This window comes from Nelumbo lutea, chromosome 5, assembly GCF_056320005.1.
Source record: "Nelumbo lutea isolate HS-2025 chromosome 5, American lotus-T2T, whole genome shotgun sequence".
In the NCBI taxonomy this organism is placed as follows: Eukaryota; Viridiplantae; Streptophyta; class Magnoliopsida; order Proteales; family Nelumbonaceae; genus Nelumbo; species Nelumbo lutea.
The window spans coordinates 39,341,048-39,355,073 of record NC_142688.1 but is presented as its reverse complement, the minus strand read 5'-3'; the positions used below and the strand labels follow the sequence as shown (position 1 = coordinate 39,355,073).

General features: G+C 34.3%; 1 protein-coding gene and 1 long non-coding RNA gene across 2 annotated transcripts; one reads left to right on the top strand and one right to left on the bottom strand.

Annotated features, from left to right (window-relative positions):
- Positions 1 to 8,393: 8,393 nt before the first annotated feature.
- LOC148851853 (basic form of pathogenesis-related protein 1-like) lies at positions 8,394 to 8,879 on the bottom strand. The gene has a single exon (XM_088945714.1). The coding sequence runs from the start codon at positions 8,877 to 8,879 to the stop codon at positions 8,394 to 8,396; it is 486 nt and encodes a 161-aa protein (XP_088801840.1).
- Positions 8,880 to 10,570: 1,691 nt separating this feature from the next.
- On the top strand, positions 10,571 to 11,993 carry LOC148851852 (uncharacterized). Its single transcript, XR_016099055.1, has 3 exons — positions 10,571 to 10,664; positions 10,945 to 11,011; positions 11,765 to 11,993. It is a non-coding gene; the product is annotated as an uncharacterized LOC148851852 (long non-coding RNA).
- Positions 11,994 to 14,026: the final 2,033 nt, after the last annotated feature.

The window sequence follows — 14,026 nt, the reverse complement described above, 5'->3', positions numbered from 1 at the left end:
GTCCTAGGAAATGTGTACTAGTTTAGTATACTTATCTATGTTCTTTTATTTTTCAAGTAAATAAGACAATTACTATTTTAGTCATAGAAATCCATTATTAGAAGGGACATTTTTGTCCCATCTAAGTGTTGGTAATTTTCTCCCAAGTGTTACTCACCTGGGAGATGGGTATCACTTTCCCCAGGTGGGTATGGAAAGTGTATGGAAAGTGATACCCGGGAAACTAAAATTTTCCTGGTCTCCACATAAATATGAAAAAAAGAACATGGGTATCTTGGTCAATGGGAACCAAAATCCCATTGGCCAACTTACCCCCTTCTGAAAATCTAGAAAACAAATACACCCTAAGGCCCTATTCATTTTTCGGATGGTGGGTAAGTGCAGTTACCTGGGTAAATTTTTCCTATGAAACTCTTACCTAAGTAAGTACATTTACCCATGTTCTTTAATTTCTCAAGTAGATAAGGTAATAGCCATTTTATCCATAAAAATCCATTATTAAAAGGGGCATTTTTGTCCCATTCAAGTATTGGCAATTCTCCCCTATGTGGGAAAGTTATTTATCCACTTAGGAGATGGGTATCACTTACTTGGGAAATAAACTTTCTTTGTTCCCCACATAAATCTGAAAAAAAGAACATAGAATTCTTGGTCAATGGAAACCAAAATCCTCCAATTGACCAACTTTCCACCCTCTCAAAGTCCAAAAAAAAAAGAACATCCCCTAAAAGTTAATATTGCATCCTCAAAACTCAGGGCCCATTTGGTTCACAAGAATAGGGGTCTGGAATCAGAATTGGAATTGGCCATTCTGATTCCAACTGTTCTGTTGAACAGAATTGAAATCCCATTTTCATTCTTGGTGGAATGACATTATCCCATTTGAGGGAATAGTCATTCCTTCCCCCTCCATTAGAAATGAAATCTCATTTCAGTTAATTCCAATTCCTGTTTCAATCGAACAGATTATAGAATTCTAATTCCAATTCTGGTTTCAATTTCAATTCTGACTGAGAACCAAACGGACCCTCAATATTCAAGGTTCAATACCATAGCACAGGAGCGGCAGATTTATTTGAATATACAATTAAATATGTATGCTCTTCTCATATGTATACACGTATGATGAGATAACAAGTCAGCTGTCACAAACTGAACGGAAGTCCAGAGTCCAGAGGGAGGATCCCTGCTCATTGGGAGTAGGATTTCAGGCATTTTGGAGTCGTACAATCTCCAACTCCAATGAATTGAGACTTCTTTAGAGCTGAGTCATTTCAAACAATTTCAACCATCAAAATAGGGGATAGTTCTTAACAAGAGAAGTTTTTACTTTTTAGCATGCTGGGCCCTCTCAGGGCAGCAGGCCCACAGAACTGTAATTCCTATTGACAACTTAAGAGAGTACCTGATCTACCTTACTGCAATGAAACTTAATTTTGTTCCCAATGCGACAAGTCCAGGACTTTCAATTACTAGACCCTTTCAGAACAGAAACAGATATGGGAAACATTTGGACCAGTTTTGGGCGGACCAATAAGATTATTGAATTGGACCAGTCAAGACTTAATGGTTCAAATTATTTATTAAATTGGATTAGACCTGGTCTATTTGTAATGGACTTATATTGGACTGGGTCAGATTGAACCAATATCCGGTCCATTGACATAAGATAAAGAGTACGGGTGTCAATGGACCAGGTTTAAATTGGACCTAATCAGATAAAAACCAACTTTATGATGGTCCATTTCAACCAAACAGTCGGACCGTTTGACCGGAAAACAATCCCATAATGGTTCTCTGTCGGTTCCGGTTTTAAAAACCGTGGTTTAGACAGATGCGCTGAATCAGTGACAATAATGGGCCAATTTGTCTGTCTGTCATATGCAATGTTCAAAATTTGAATACATCGGAGAGCCTCTATGACGAGAAAAAAAAGGTTTTGGGGTTTGAGTTTTTTTTTTTTTCAGATGTAAGCAGTACGAATGGCAAATTGGCAATGGGACGGGTTTGGGGCAAGGACCCTTCATCCCCATTTCCGACCTTAATCCCTGTTAGGGTTAAAAGTGATTTCCATCCCGATTCCCAATAGAAACGGGTTCCCATTGGGGATCCGAAACCCCATTGGGTTCAGGAAGTTCAGATACTGGTGGTGTTGGGAAACACTGTCAACCCTATTACAAAAGTTGTAGCCTATCAGAACAACTCGCACATGCAAAGTGAATAAAAAAACGGTTTAAATGTTTATTTTAAGCTCATCAGTTAGGCAAAAGAAATATGGCATTTTGTGTCAAGTACATTTTCCCCACTGATAACATGGTTTGTTTATTTTTTTGGTCGGTACAAAAATTTGTGCTAATTAAAAAAAAAAAAAGATTAAAGCCACTATTTTTATAATATCGTCTATCAAGAGACAGGTTTCGATCCTGGGACATGTGAGTTATGGGTAGGCCTGTCAATTATATCCAAAAATCCAAGGCTCAATCCAACATGAGAATTGATTATCTTAAATTCGGATTATGTATATATTTATGTAATTGGATCGGATTCAGATGTTACATTCTATAATTGGATCGGGTTCTGATTTGACCCCATTCGATCCAATTAAAATCTAAATCCGATTATATTATAATATTTATTAATTTTATACAATTATATTTAAATTATAAAAATATATTCTATATGTTGTATTTATATATAATAAATTTAATATGTATATTTATATTAATTTATTATATATAAGAGTTGAAAAATAAATAATTTTTAAATTTTACTGATATTTTAGAAAATTTATAGTGGAGTCAGATTAAATCTAAATCCGATCTAAGTCTGTTTGGATCTAAGATTTGAATCTGAATCTGAATCTTTAAATCCGATCAGAGTTTGGATCGTATTTAGATTTAAATTTAAATCCAATCAGAATTTGGATCGGATTTGGATGTATTGTTCTCAGTAATCGGATTGGATGTGGCTTTTGCTCCATCTGATCTGAGTTCGATCCCATTACCACGCTTCCAATGCACCACTCTGATTTGATAAATAATATGTTTCTCAAAATAAGATAATTTTAATATCATGGGATCTTTTATTCCGTTAGAGCACTACCCATCAACCGATCCTTTTGCTATCTTTTACGATTTAAAATATTTTGGACACAAAAATAGGGAGAATGACTGATAAGTCCAGCTCAATTTTTTAGCCCCACTGTATAGGGGGATGAATCCTAACCGTGGGTAGATGCCAAATTCACGGGCAGGATGTGATTTATAGAGGGGTGTAATTCTTAATTCTGCATTGGGCTACAGTGTACTTAACCCCAAAAAAATATTGGCTTGCAAAAAAAAAAGATTCTTAAAATGTTATAAAAATAACCATGAACCACATGAAATCAGTTTCAATCCTCACAAAACCATAAGAATGGCAATGGGGGTTAGAAATCCTAACCCCATTAGGCCATTCCCCTCCCCAAACTTAAATGGCCACTCCAACCCCAGCAAGGCTAGAAATCCTAACCCCATCCCAATTCCCACATGAAATGGGGATCCCTGAATTTGCCCCGTCCTTGTCATTCCTACTTGTATACTTACAATTTTTTATATATTTTTGAAACCTACCTACAACTATTTTACATTATGTAATCTAATATTATATAATATAATAATAATAACATTATTATAAGGGAAATTGTTTAAAACTCACCATGAGTTTTCAGCATTTCTCTTAAACAACTTTTCAAAACGTCTAAAACTCACTGTGTCAGTAAGTTTTTATTTTCCAAAACTCACATTTAGTAAGTCCACCATTAATGTTTCTTAACAGAGGTGTCCACATCAGCATAAATAACATTTTTTATGACCAAATCACCCTTGAATGGAGAGTTAGAGGAAAAGGGTCTTTTTCATTTTTTTTTATTTTCTTTTTTTTAACATTTTAGTGTTTTGTTATAGTTTCTGTTTTTTTTACATTTTTCTATTTTTTGAAATCTATAAAATTTCCTGTATCTTTTTGTTATTTATTTGCAATTTCTGTGTTTTTCTATAATTTTTGGTGTTTGCTCTACAATTTTTATTTTCTGATTTTGTTTTTCAATTTCTGTAGTTTATATAATTTGAAAATAATTTTTTATTTTGTGTGCAATTTCTATAATTTTTTATATTTTTTGTAATTTCTTTTTTATGTATTTTATATTTGAAAATATTTTTTGAAGTTTTTCCTTTTTCCATATCTAAATATTAAAACGTATGTATATATTTTATAATTTTCTATGAAGGTTGAAATAGTAATATTTTAATAGTCATTAGTCTCTTTAACGTCAAGTTAGTGACATGGTGAGTTATAGACATTTTGAAAAGTTGTGGTGAGTTTAAAATAAATGTTGAAAACTCATGGCGAGTTTTTTGCAATTTTCCTTATTATAATATAGTATACCATCCCAATCCCCAGAATTTCGGGTTTTCCCAAATCTGCTATGACTGGGAGGCCCCATGAGGAGGGGTCAAATTGCCATCTCTACAAAACCATCTTCATAACATGCTCACAGCCACTTGTAGCTGTGCATTGGAAATATCTCCCCACGAAGAAAACTATATAAATATGAAGATGTTCCATACATAGCTACAAAACGATGTAAATATCATGGTTTTCAAAACTGGGCCGGATCGGGCGGTCAGATCAGAAAAACCAAAAACCAATCACCTAACAGATTCCGTTTTTCCCCAAAACCATTGATTTTGGTCAGCAAACTGCTGAACCGACCGTTTAACCGTACTAACCACTCAAACGGTTCAAACGATTTTGACTGTTTTTCAATTTTTTTTTATTTTTTAGTTAAAATAGGCCAATCATTTGGGTTGAATGGACCATTCAACCCGGTAACCTGACCCCTGACCGATTTGATTATCGAATGAGTTTTAAAAACCATGGTGAATACAATGTGAGGATGATTTTGTGAGTGCTGAAACCATACTCGAACCACACACCCTTCTCATAATTGACAAACTTTCCACTTTATGATCTCAACTCCCATCAAGTGTGTCAGTGGAGAGGCAGAGCTTTTCCTTTATATTATTACATTTTTACACCTTAGTAGAATATAAAAACATTTTAATATTTTTGCATTTTATTTAAAAAAAAAAAATCTTAGATAGTACATAGAAAGATACCACTGCCACACTAATAGCTCCCTATCCAAATGAAGAGATCAGGTTCTTACTATGTGACAAATTTCCTTTTAATGTTCTGGCATTTTGTGGCTCGTCACCTTATCCTCAAACAGAAGCACAGTGCATGTTTTGAAGGAACCTTTATTCTATACTATTATTATAAGTGGGAATGAGGTTTAGATTTTAAAAATTTTCTTGATTAAAATACCTCAATGTTGAATTTGGTCTTTATTATGAAGGTAAAAATGTAAATTGAGCTATTATTTACATTAAATTTATTCCATTACCTCTTGTTTTCTGAGATATTAATTCTCAATTATTCTCATTAAATCTTATATTTACTATATATTAAATAAATGAGCTTTGTAGATCTTTTCTTGACCAAAACACCCCTATTATTGAATTTGGTCCTCTAATTGTGGGGGTAAAATATGTAATTTAAATTATTACTTTCACTTCATTCAATTTCTTCTCATTAAGGTGTTAATTTTTGTCCTTAGGCTGGGCCTGGACTGGGCCCAAAAGTTTGTGTTTTTTTCTAATTTCTGAGTTATGTCTAAGTCTAGTCTTAGGTAGTTTGAGCCTGGCCTGAATATATACATACATACATATACATATAAAACACATATGTGCATACATTTATACATATACACATACATTTATATCAAATTTTAGCATGGGAATGACTGACCAATCCAAACCCAAGCCCAAGCCTAACTCCAAATGCATCAAATTTCAATGTTGATTGGACCCAAGTTAGATGGATCTAGATTAACCTTGGGCTCGTGTCTTAGGCCCATTGCATAAGGTTGGGCCTAGGTTGAGCACAAATTTAGCCCAATTTACAGAACTCGTATCCTAATGACCCTATCTTTTGGGTAAAATGGTTTGACCTGTGTTGCACGTATACATTTACTAGTAATAAAATCAGTCATTATCATTCGCTATTCAGTGCCGAAGAAATGCTGTTCAACTGTCAGAATCACTAACAATCTCAAACATTAGACCTCGTAGAAGGAGGGTTTTCCACAGTACCCCGAGGGTCATGCTTTTGTGGGATCAGTTCGGAAAAAATTAAGACTTTAGGGTCAGTTGGTTCCTGGAAACAGGGATCCGGAATCGAATTTGGAATGGGTCATTTCAAATCCAATTCTTTGGTTGGGCTGAATTGGAATTTCATTTCTATTCCTGGTGGAATGACATTCCCCCAGTTGAGGGAACGGCCATTCTTTCCCCTTCCAACTGATTTCAATTTTCATTTTGATTCATGTTTGAGCCAAACATATTATTGGAATACACCATTTCGATTTCGATTCCAAAGAATTTCGGTTCTAACCCGACACTGATTCTGACTGTGAATCAGGATTCTTTTTTTTATAAGAGAGGGAACGAAGGAGAAGCAAGCTTGTTTGGGTAAAGAGAGAAAGGAGAAGCCATCAGACATGGCCATCTTTGTTTAATATATACTTATAAATATACAAGATATCTACTATATCTATACAATTTCTGGGATAGGCATGCTGGCCAAGCCTAGGTCTTGCTTGGCCTGGATCCTGTGCAAGCTTGATGTGGGGTTGGGTTAGGTCAGGTCAAGCTGGGCTAGAGTGAAGGCCCAGAAACTTGTGTATGAAAGGACAGATGTGGTCATAAATAATCATCCCCAGTTCTAATAATGCACCCAAAGTCCAAGTAAGTGTTGAACGCCAACAAGGAATCAACACGGCTCCACGTGACATCCTTTTGCCCAGTGGGAAAATCCCAAACATCAAATCCCTAGGGTTTGGCATTGTATGAACAAATTCACATTCTAAGGGCCCTTCAATCCAACTTTTACATGAACCCTCTAATTAATTTGTGCCACACCACTTGGTTCTATTTATTCAAAATAACCGTTAATGGATTACTCATTCTATATTAAAAGATTTAGGTTGCATTTGACATTCTTTATTTTAAGGATTTATCTTTTTTTTTTTTTTGCAGTTAAAGATTTAGTGCTTATTGAGGCATTTTAACTGTAAAAAAAAAAAGGATAAATCCTTAAAATAAGAAATGCTAAATGCTGCCTCAAGCTATCTCATGGTTAACAGATTCTTCGTTCTAGGTACATATTTAAAAGATACAAACATTTTTATAACCAAAAATAAAATACGGTCCACCAAATGCCAAAGCTCTTAAGAAACACCCTCTAAATCACGGTTTTTGACTCGTCATTGATCTAGATGATCGGACCATTCGGCCTGGGAACCATTTAGGCAACCGGTTCCATTTTACACCAAATTCGGTCTTTGACAAAAAATCATTGAAAAAGTCAATAACTCGTTGACTGGGTGGTTGAATCGTCGATCCATTCAATAGTTTTTGACATTTATTTTATTTTTTATCAGAACGGGCCATCCATTCAAATTGGGCGGTCAGACCATCGACCCATAAACAGGTGGCCAGAACAGTTCCATCCGAGTCGTTTTTTAAACGTTGCTCTAAACCAAGATAACTTTTAACTCCATCTTCAGTGTAGAATGATTCACCTGGCATCTCCTAGAAGCAAAAGAAACCAACATTAAAAGACAAACAAAAGCATAAGAACCTAAAGAGTTCCCACTCATCCCACCATCACAAAAAAGACATGGCCTATATGTAAAGGAAAATCCACATTCTAGAATTTGGTTTTGCAATTAACCATTAATTATTGTTCACTTTGAATTAAAACCCATTTAAGGCATTAAGCTTCCTTTCTTTCTTTATGTTGATAGTTTGAAGCTAATCATAGTTGGAAAATTTTCTCCAATGGGATTTTTGTACGTTTTAAAAAAAAAAAAAAAAATTGGATAACCCAAAGCCAATCATAAAAATTGTTTGGCAAAAAAGAACTGCTCAAATTGGTTTATTGCACAAGAAAAATAGCTGTTTGGTCAAGCACAAAAAAATAATAAAAAACAATTTTAGCTTAGACAATTATGTATAGAACAAATACAAGGTCTAGAAATAAAATATACAAGGGTCTTGCACCATAAACACAAGTATTAGAAATACAATATGTGAACCCATTTAAAAAAAATGGCTTTTTCATATGCCTATTTAGAACAAAAAGCACCCCCAAACATGGCTTGGAAATTACTAACAACATAATTCAAAGCAATGAGATGGATGACCACAAAAAATGAATAGAATCTTTTTTTTTGTGGTAAGTAGTTTAACAATGGAAAATTCTCATATGAAAAGTAGAGAAGTCTCTCTCTAGTATGGACATTGGGTAATGACGTTTCCTGGGGGATCATAAAGGCAAATTGCAAAGGATCCTCCAGCCTTACAATTCGATATAGCACACCCCAAATGAACAGAATCTCGCCAAACCACCTGAGTGTAGTGCAGGCAATCTCCGCCTTTGCAGGTGTTGGATGCATGGTCGTAGAACGGTCTCTCATCAATCCACATGTCCACAGCTTCTTTCGCAGACATGGACCAACTGGCTGTGGCTATATTCTCACCATAGTCCATAGTTGAATGTAGAAGCTCACAGTCTTTGATTCTCTTGTTAGCATAGTCCTGAGCATGGGAGGCCAACTTGTTGTCCCATGACAAAGGAGGAATCCCTAACTTCGCACGAGCTTCGTTGTGGGCCTTGAGGTAGTCCTTTGGAGAGTTTTGGGCAAGGGAGACAAGGAACAGGGCAAAAACTAGGGAAGCCAAAAGAGTAAGCTTAAGCTTATACAAGCCCACCATCCTCTTTTTGTTTATTTCCTACAATAATGTATTTGAGGAAGAGAATGGTTTGTTGAAGAATGAAAGAGATGGGATTAGGTATTTATAAGGGTCTTTCATCCCCCCAAAAAAAGTTAACAAAACATTCATCTTCTTTCATGGATGGAGAAAAAGTCTTCCCTCAATTTGGCCCACTAATCTCTATTGCCAAATTCCTTTCTATACCAGGGTTGTCAATGGTTGGGAAATGGCCTTTATTTAATTTTGTAGTCATGTTGTACTAGTCTTTGGTGAAGGTGTTGCTTAGAGGTAATGAAAAAAAAAATGCTACTTTAAACTTCCTATAGATTAGGGATATAAGTTAGGCATGCTGGGGTGGGTTTGGTCCAATCCTGAGATTTGAGATAGTCAGAATTGTCCAGTTGAAGTCTAGTCCATAGTGAAATTTGATTCATCCAATAGGGGTGCTCATGGTTTGGTTAGCTAAACCGTGGGGCTTTTTTTTTTGAACCGTACTAGTACTACAATTTTTTGGAAAACCAGTAACCGAAATCGAACCGAAGCCAATTGGTTAACCGGTTCATTGATTCAGTTCGTCAATTTTTTGGTTTTTTAATTTTTACAATATATATTATAAAAATTATAAACATTTATATATAATATTATATTTTAAGTAATAAATAAGATATCATATATTATAAATATATATTTATATATAATGCATATTTATTAATTTATAATATATAAAATCTATATAATATACATAAATATATATAAAATATATAGAAATATGTATACCAGTCAGTTCGATTAACCGTTGGTTTTCTATATTGGTTAACCGAATCGATCGGTTCAGTTTCAGTCAATTCAGTTTTTCGGTTTTTTGCTCACCCCTAGCATCCAGGTTGGACTCAAGCCTAGGCTAATGTCAATTGGTCAATCACCCCAAACTAAAATTTAATATATAATTAAGTGGTTTGGCTTGGTTCTATTTAAAGCTCTTAAACCAAACTAGTAAAATAAATTAATATGCTTTATGGTTTGGTCTGATTTCTAAAATTTTAAAAACCAAATCAAACCATTTTTAGGCCAAATCAGACCAAATCTCCAATTTCAATTTGGTTTGGTGCAATTTGGAGGTCTAGACCATATAATGAGCAACATTATAAAAGTCTACAATATTTTATTGAAAATTATGCATATATACATGTATGCATGTAAATATGTATTTATATATGGACACATGTACTCACATACTGGAGTTGATCTATTCTTGAATTGGTAGGAGAGTTGCTAATTGCTTCCAATTTGGATGGTGTTTGTTATTCATTTGAATGTGATTAGGCCTGAGTATAAATAAAAGTAAAATAGGTGAATTGCTATCTATTCTATCAGAAATTTTAGTTTATAAATAGAAAATCAAACCAGAAAATGGTCATGTATTAGGAACAGAAATTCAAGAATAGATCATTCTTTAATTTACCTTTTCATCTTGATCCAATTATTCAGGGTAATCCTTGATCTGATTTGATGGCTAAGATCTTGATCCAACTGCTAGTTTTAAACTTCCATGGCCGAAACCCTAGATAAGACTTGCACGAACTCTGATGCTTGTTGCATGACACATGTCCTATACAACATGGAAAAGACCATTTTACGTAGCAAAACTCCGCCCAAGGTCAGATCCATGTAATCAATTGATTTGATTAACTAAAAAATGATAAATCAATTGCTTTACAGTAGAGGGACCAAAGGTTAAGGAGATGGGGTGTAGATTCAAGCCAAAGCCAGTTTAGTGAAAACCAAGTAAGTTGGCTTTGTCAGGAGTGTGTACTGAGCATGTTTGACTGTTGAGAGGAGAAATGGGATAATGAAGAAAGCTAGGGAGGCAAATGTTCTCTGTGATGCAGAAGTCTCACTTATTATGTTCTCTAGTATTGGCAAGATGCATGAATATTGTAGCCCTAACACCAATCTTTTCTTAATTTTCTTGTTATTTTACTTCTTACCAATCTTTTCACTTTACTTCATTAATTTTTCATTTTACTTCATTAATGGTGGTCTCTCTCTTCCTTTACTGGTGAAGGTTAATAAAGATTTTGGATAGATGCTAGAAGTGCTCAAGCAAGAGATTATGGGATGCAAGGCATGAGGTAATAAATCTCTATCTTAATTTCTTTTTTTTTTCTCAAGATACTTTGAGTTATCCTTGCTTCCTTAAATATTGAAAAAAAAAGGGATGGGTATAATTGAAATACCTAGTTTTGTTTCAAGATCCAAGTGAAAAAGAGAGAGACTCATGTGGTCAATTGCTTGACAAACAGACCTAGAATTAAATATGAAATCTATTTTGATGAGCAGACCTGTCATCTCTCTGGTTTTCTTTCTACTCTATAACTAACTAAAAAAGTTTGTCTCTAAATGACTTTTGTAGTTACTCAACAATGAAATAGACAGAATCAAGAAAGAGAACAACACCATGTAGGTCGAGTTCAAGCAAAGTGACTTTGTACCTTGATTGTTTTTTGTTTAACTCTTGTTCAGGCACAAAGACCTTATTCCTATTGAGAAATCCCTCGAAAATGGTATGGTCTAGCTAATGCTTGCACCAAATAGACAATTCTTCTTTTGTTGATGAAATAGAAGATTATCTTATTAGGGTAAGCCAAAGATTATATTTGATATACTTTCTCTCGTTAAAGATTAAACAAATCCCTCCATAGTCTTTGTTGATTGATTTATGATATGAATTTCTCTTTAAGGTTACTACACCTATTCTTTACATGTTGGGTTTTTGCTTCTGTTTATGGTTATTAGAATGAAAACCCACTTGATGATGATTTTCCCATATAAAGAAGAAATCTTTGCATTTGCCTAACTTTGTGTCTTTTGGTCAAACACTACAGGAGAGCATGCTAGAAAAGGATAATGAGTGCTTTAATTCCACCTTGGCATGCATATCATCTAGAAAAGGAAGCGTCATCATAACTCTACCTAGGGACATTTCTTTTTTAAAGCATATAAATTGTGGATTTCTTTCTCCCTATTTCAACTATGAAAGAATTACTTTCAGTTGATTTTTGCCACCAATACAATGTTTTATAAATATTTTTAAACATAAAGGGGTAAAATTTGTCCTCAGAAAATTCTAGAATATTCTTAAGATTATTCGTACTCTCTCTAAAGTAGTATAAATATAAATATTTTGTAAATATAAAAACCAAACCAATGGTTTTAGTTAATGAAAATTTTAAAAACCAATATAGCACTAGTTCGGTTTCAAAAAAGATCCTATGGTTCCATTAATCAAATCGTGAGCACCCCTAGCATTAAGGGGGGTAGGTGGGTGGGTGAATGGGTGAGTGGGAATTGGATCATTATCCATACTTATAACCATTCCCCTCGGGTTAACTTTGCCTATTGGGGGCCAATAACCTTTCTTGTTGAGAGAGTTTCTAGGTTGAGCATGTTTACAGCAGTTCACCAATTTATGGGCATGTTTTTATTTGTATTCAAAATAAATCAATGGACAATGACTAATTTGCCCACTCTCATGGTAACGTGCCCAACCCATAAACTCTCTCAACATGAAAGGTTGTCGGCCCCCAATAGCCAAAATTTTTCCTTTCCCCCCACCCCCCATCCCGAGTGAAAGTGGGAGTTGATTCCAACTTTCTGCTACAATCAACTAAAGATCTTATCAAAGAAGGATAAAACAACTATTCCACTTGGAGTAGCGCTGGGGACACATCAATACATTGAGGACCATGGTTCACAGTTTTAGCCAATGGCATTCCATCGGGAGTAGCTGATTTTTTGAGCTTCACCCAACTAAATTACTTAGCCACCTTCCATACAGAGGTTGCAATAATGTAACCCCCAAAGGCATAGGGTGGCTTGTAACAAATAAATCATTATTGGCAATCTTGAGTTATCTGATGCATTTAGATTACCTTATTGTGGTCTTTCTTTTCTTTTCTTTTCTTTTCTTTTTTTTTTTTTTAGGCTAAGGCCAATCCTTATCGGAACATCTTTCAGCTATTTCTTCTTTATACCTCAAAAGGTCAAAATGCTCAAATGATGTATTATTGAATTTAAATCAGGGGGGCAAAGGGCATACCTTCACGCTACAACCCACTAATTTGATAATAGATGAATTGGTCTAATGGAATTGCCAGATTTTAGGCTCAGATTGGAAAGAATACAAATACAAATATGTATGGTGTAAATACAAGGTTTGGAAATATAATTTATAAGGTTTCTCATTTGTATCCTTTCCAAATTTAGGCTCATCTTGGGAAGAGTACAAATAAAAACCAGTGCAAATACAAGGTTTTGAAATATAGTATTAAAGACTTTGCACTTTACATATTTGTATGTGTTCTCTTCATTCCCATAATAAGCCTTAGGGGAAAAAATCTATGATACTAAAAAGGCTTTAACCAATCAAAACCCACTGTGAATTTTGATGAAAAATCCACTGGATTAGTTACCACTTTTATGATGTTGGTTGGTTGGTTATATGTTTTTGCAATATTTTGCAAGGTTTTTAAAATTGGATGAGACAAGGAACCATTCTTGGTCCGGTTCCTACGTTGAATGATCCGACTTTTCGGACCAAATGGACATCCCATTCTAACAAGAAAAACAAAAAAACAAAAAATAGCAAAAAGTCATTGTCCAGGTCAACGGTTCAATCGCCCGAGTCAGTGGTTTGCTTACCAAATCAACAGTTTTTGGCCAAAAAGAGATTCTAGGGTGAAACGAAATCAATCAGGTAACTGGTTTCCAATTTTTCTAGTCCGGTCTAATTTTGAACACTGATATTTTGTATGTCTTTCCGACATCATGGTTGAATCCTTATTTGGGTCATGTTTGGTTTGGTTTGGTTTGGTAGAAAATAAGAGGAAAACAGCAAATTGAGAGAAAATTGTTAACGAATTTTGTGAAATTCCTTAATAACTTTTCCCCAACTTTCTTATTGTATATTTTTTTAATCAAATTTGATACAACCTTTAATAATAATAACAACAACGGTTCAATTAATTTAACTATTATTTAGCACTTAAATTATACTTTAATTTAACTATTATTCACTAAAACAGTTCAATTAATTTGACTATTATTTAGCACTTAAATTATACTTTTTTATCTTTTCTTTCAAACAC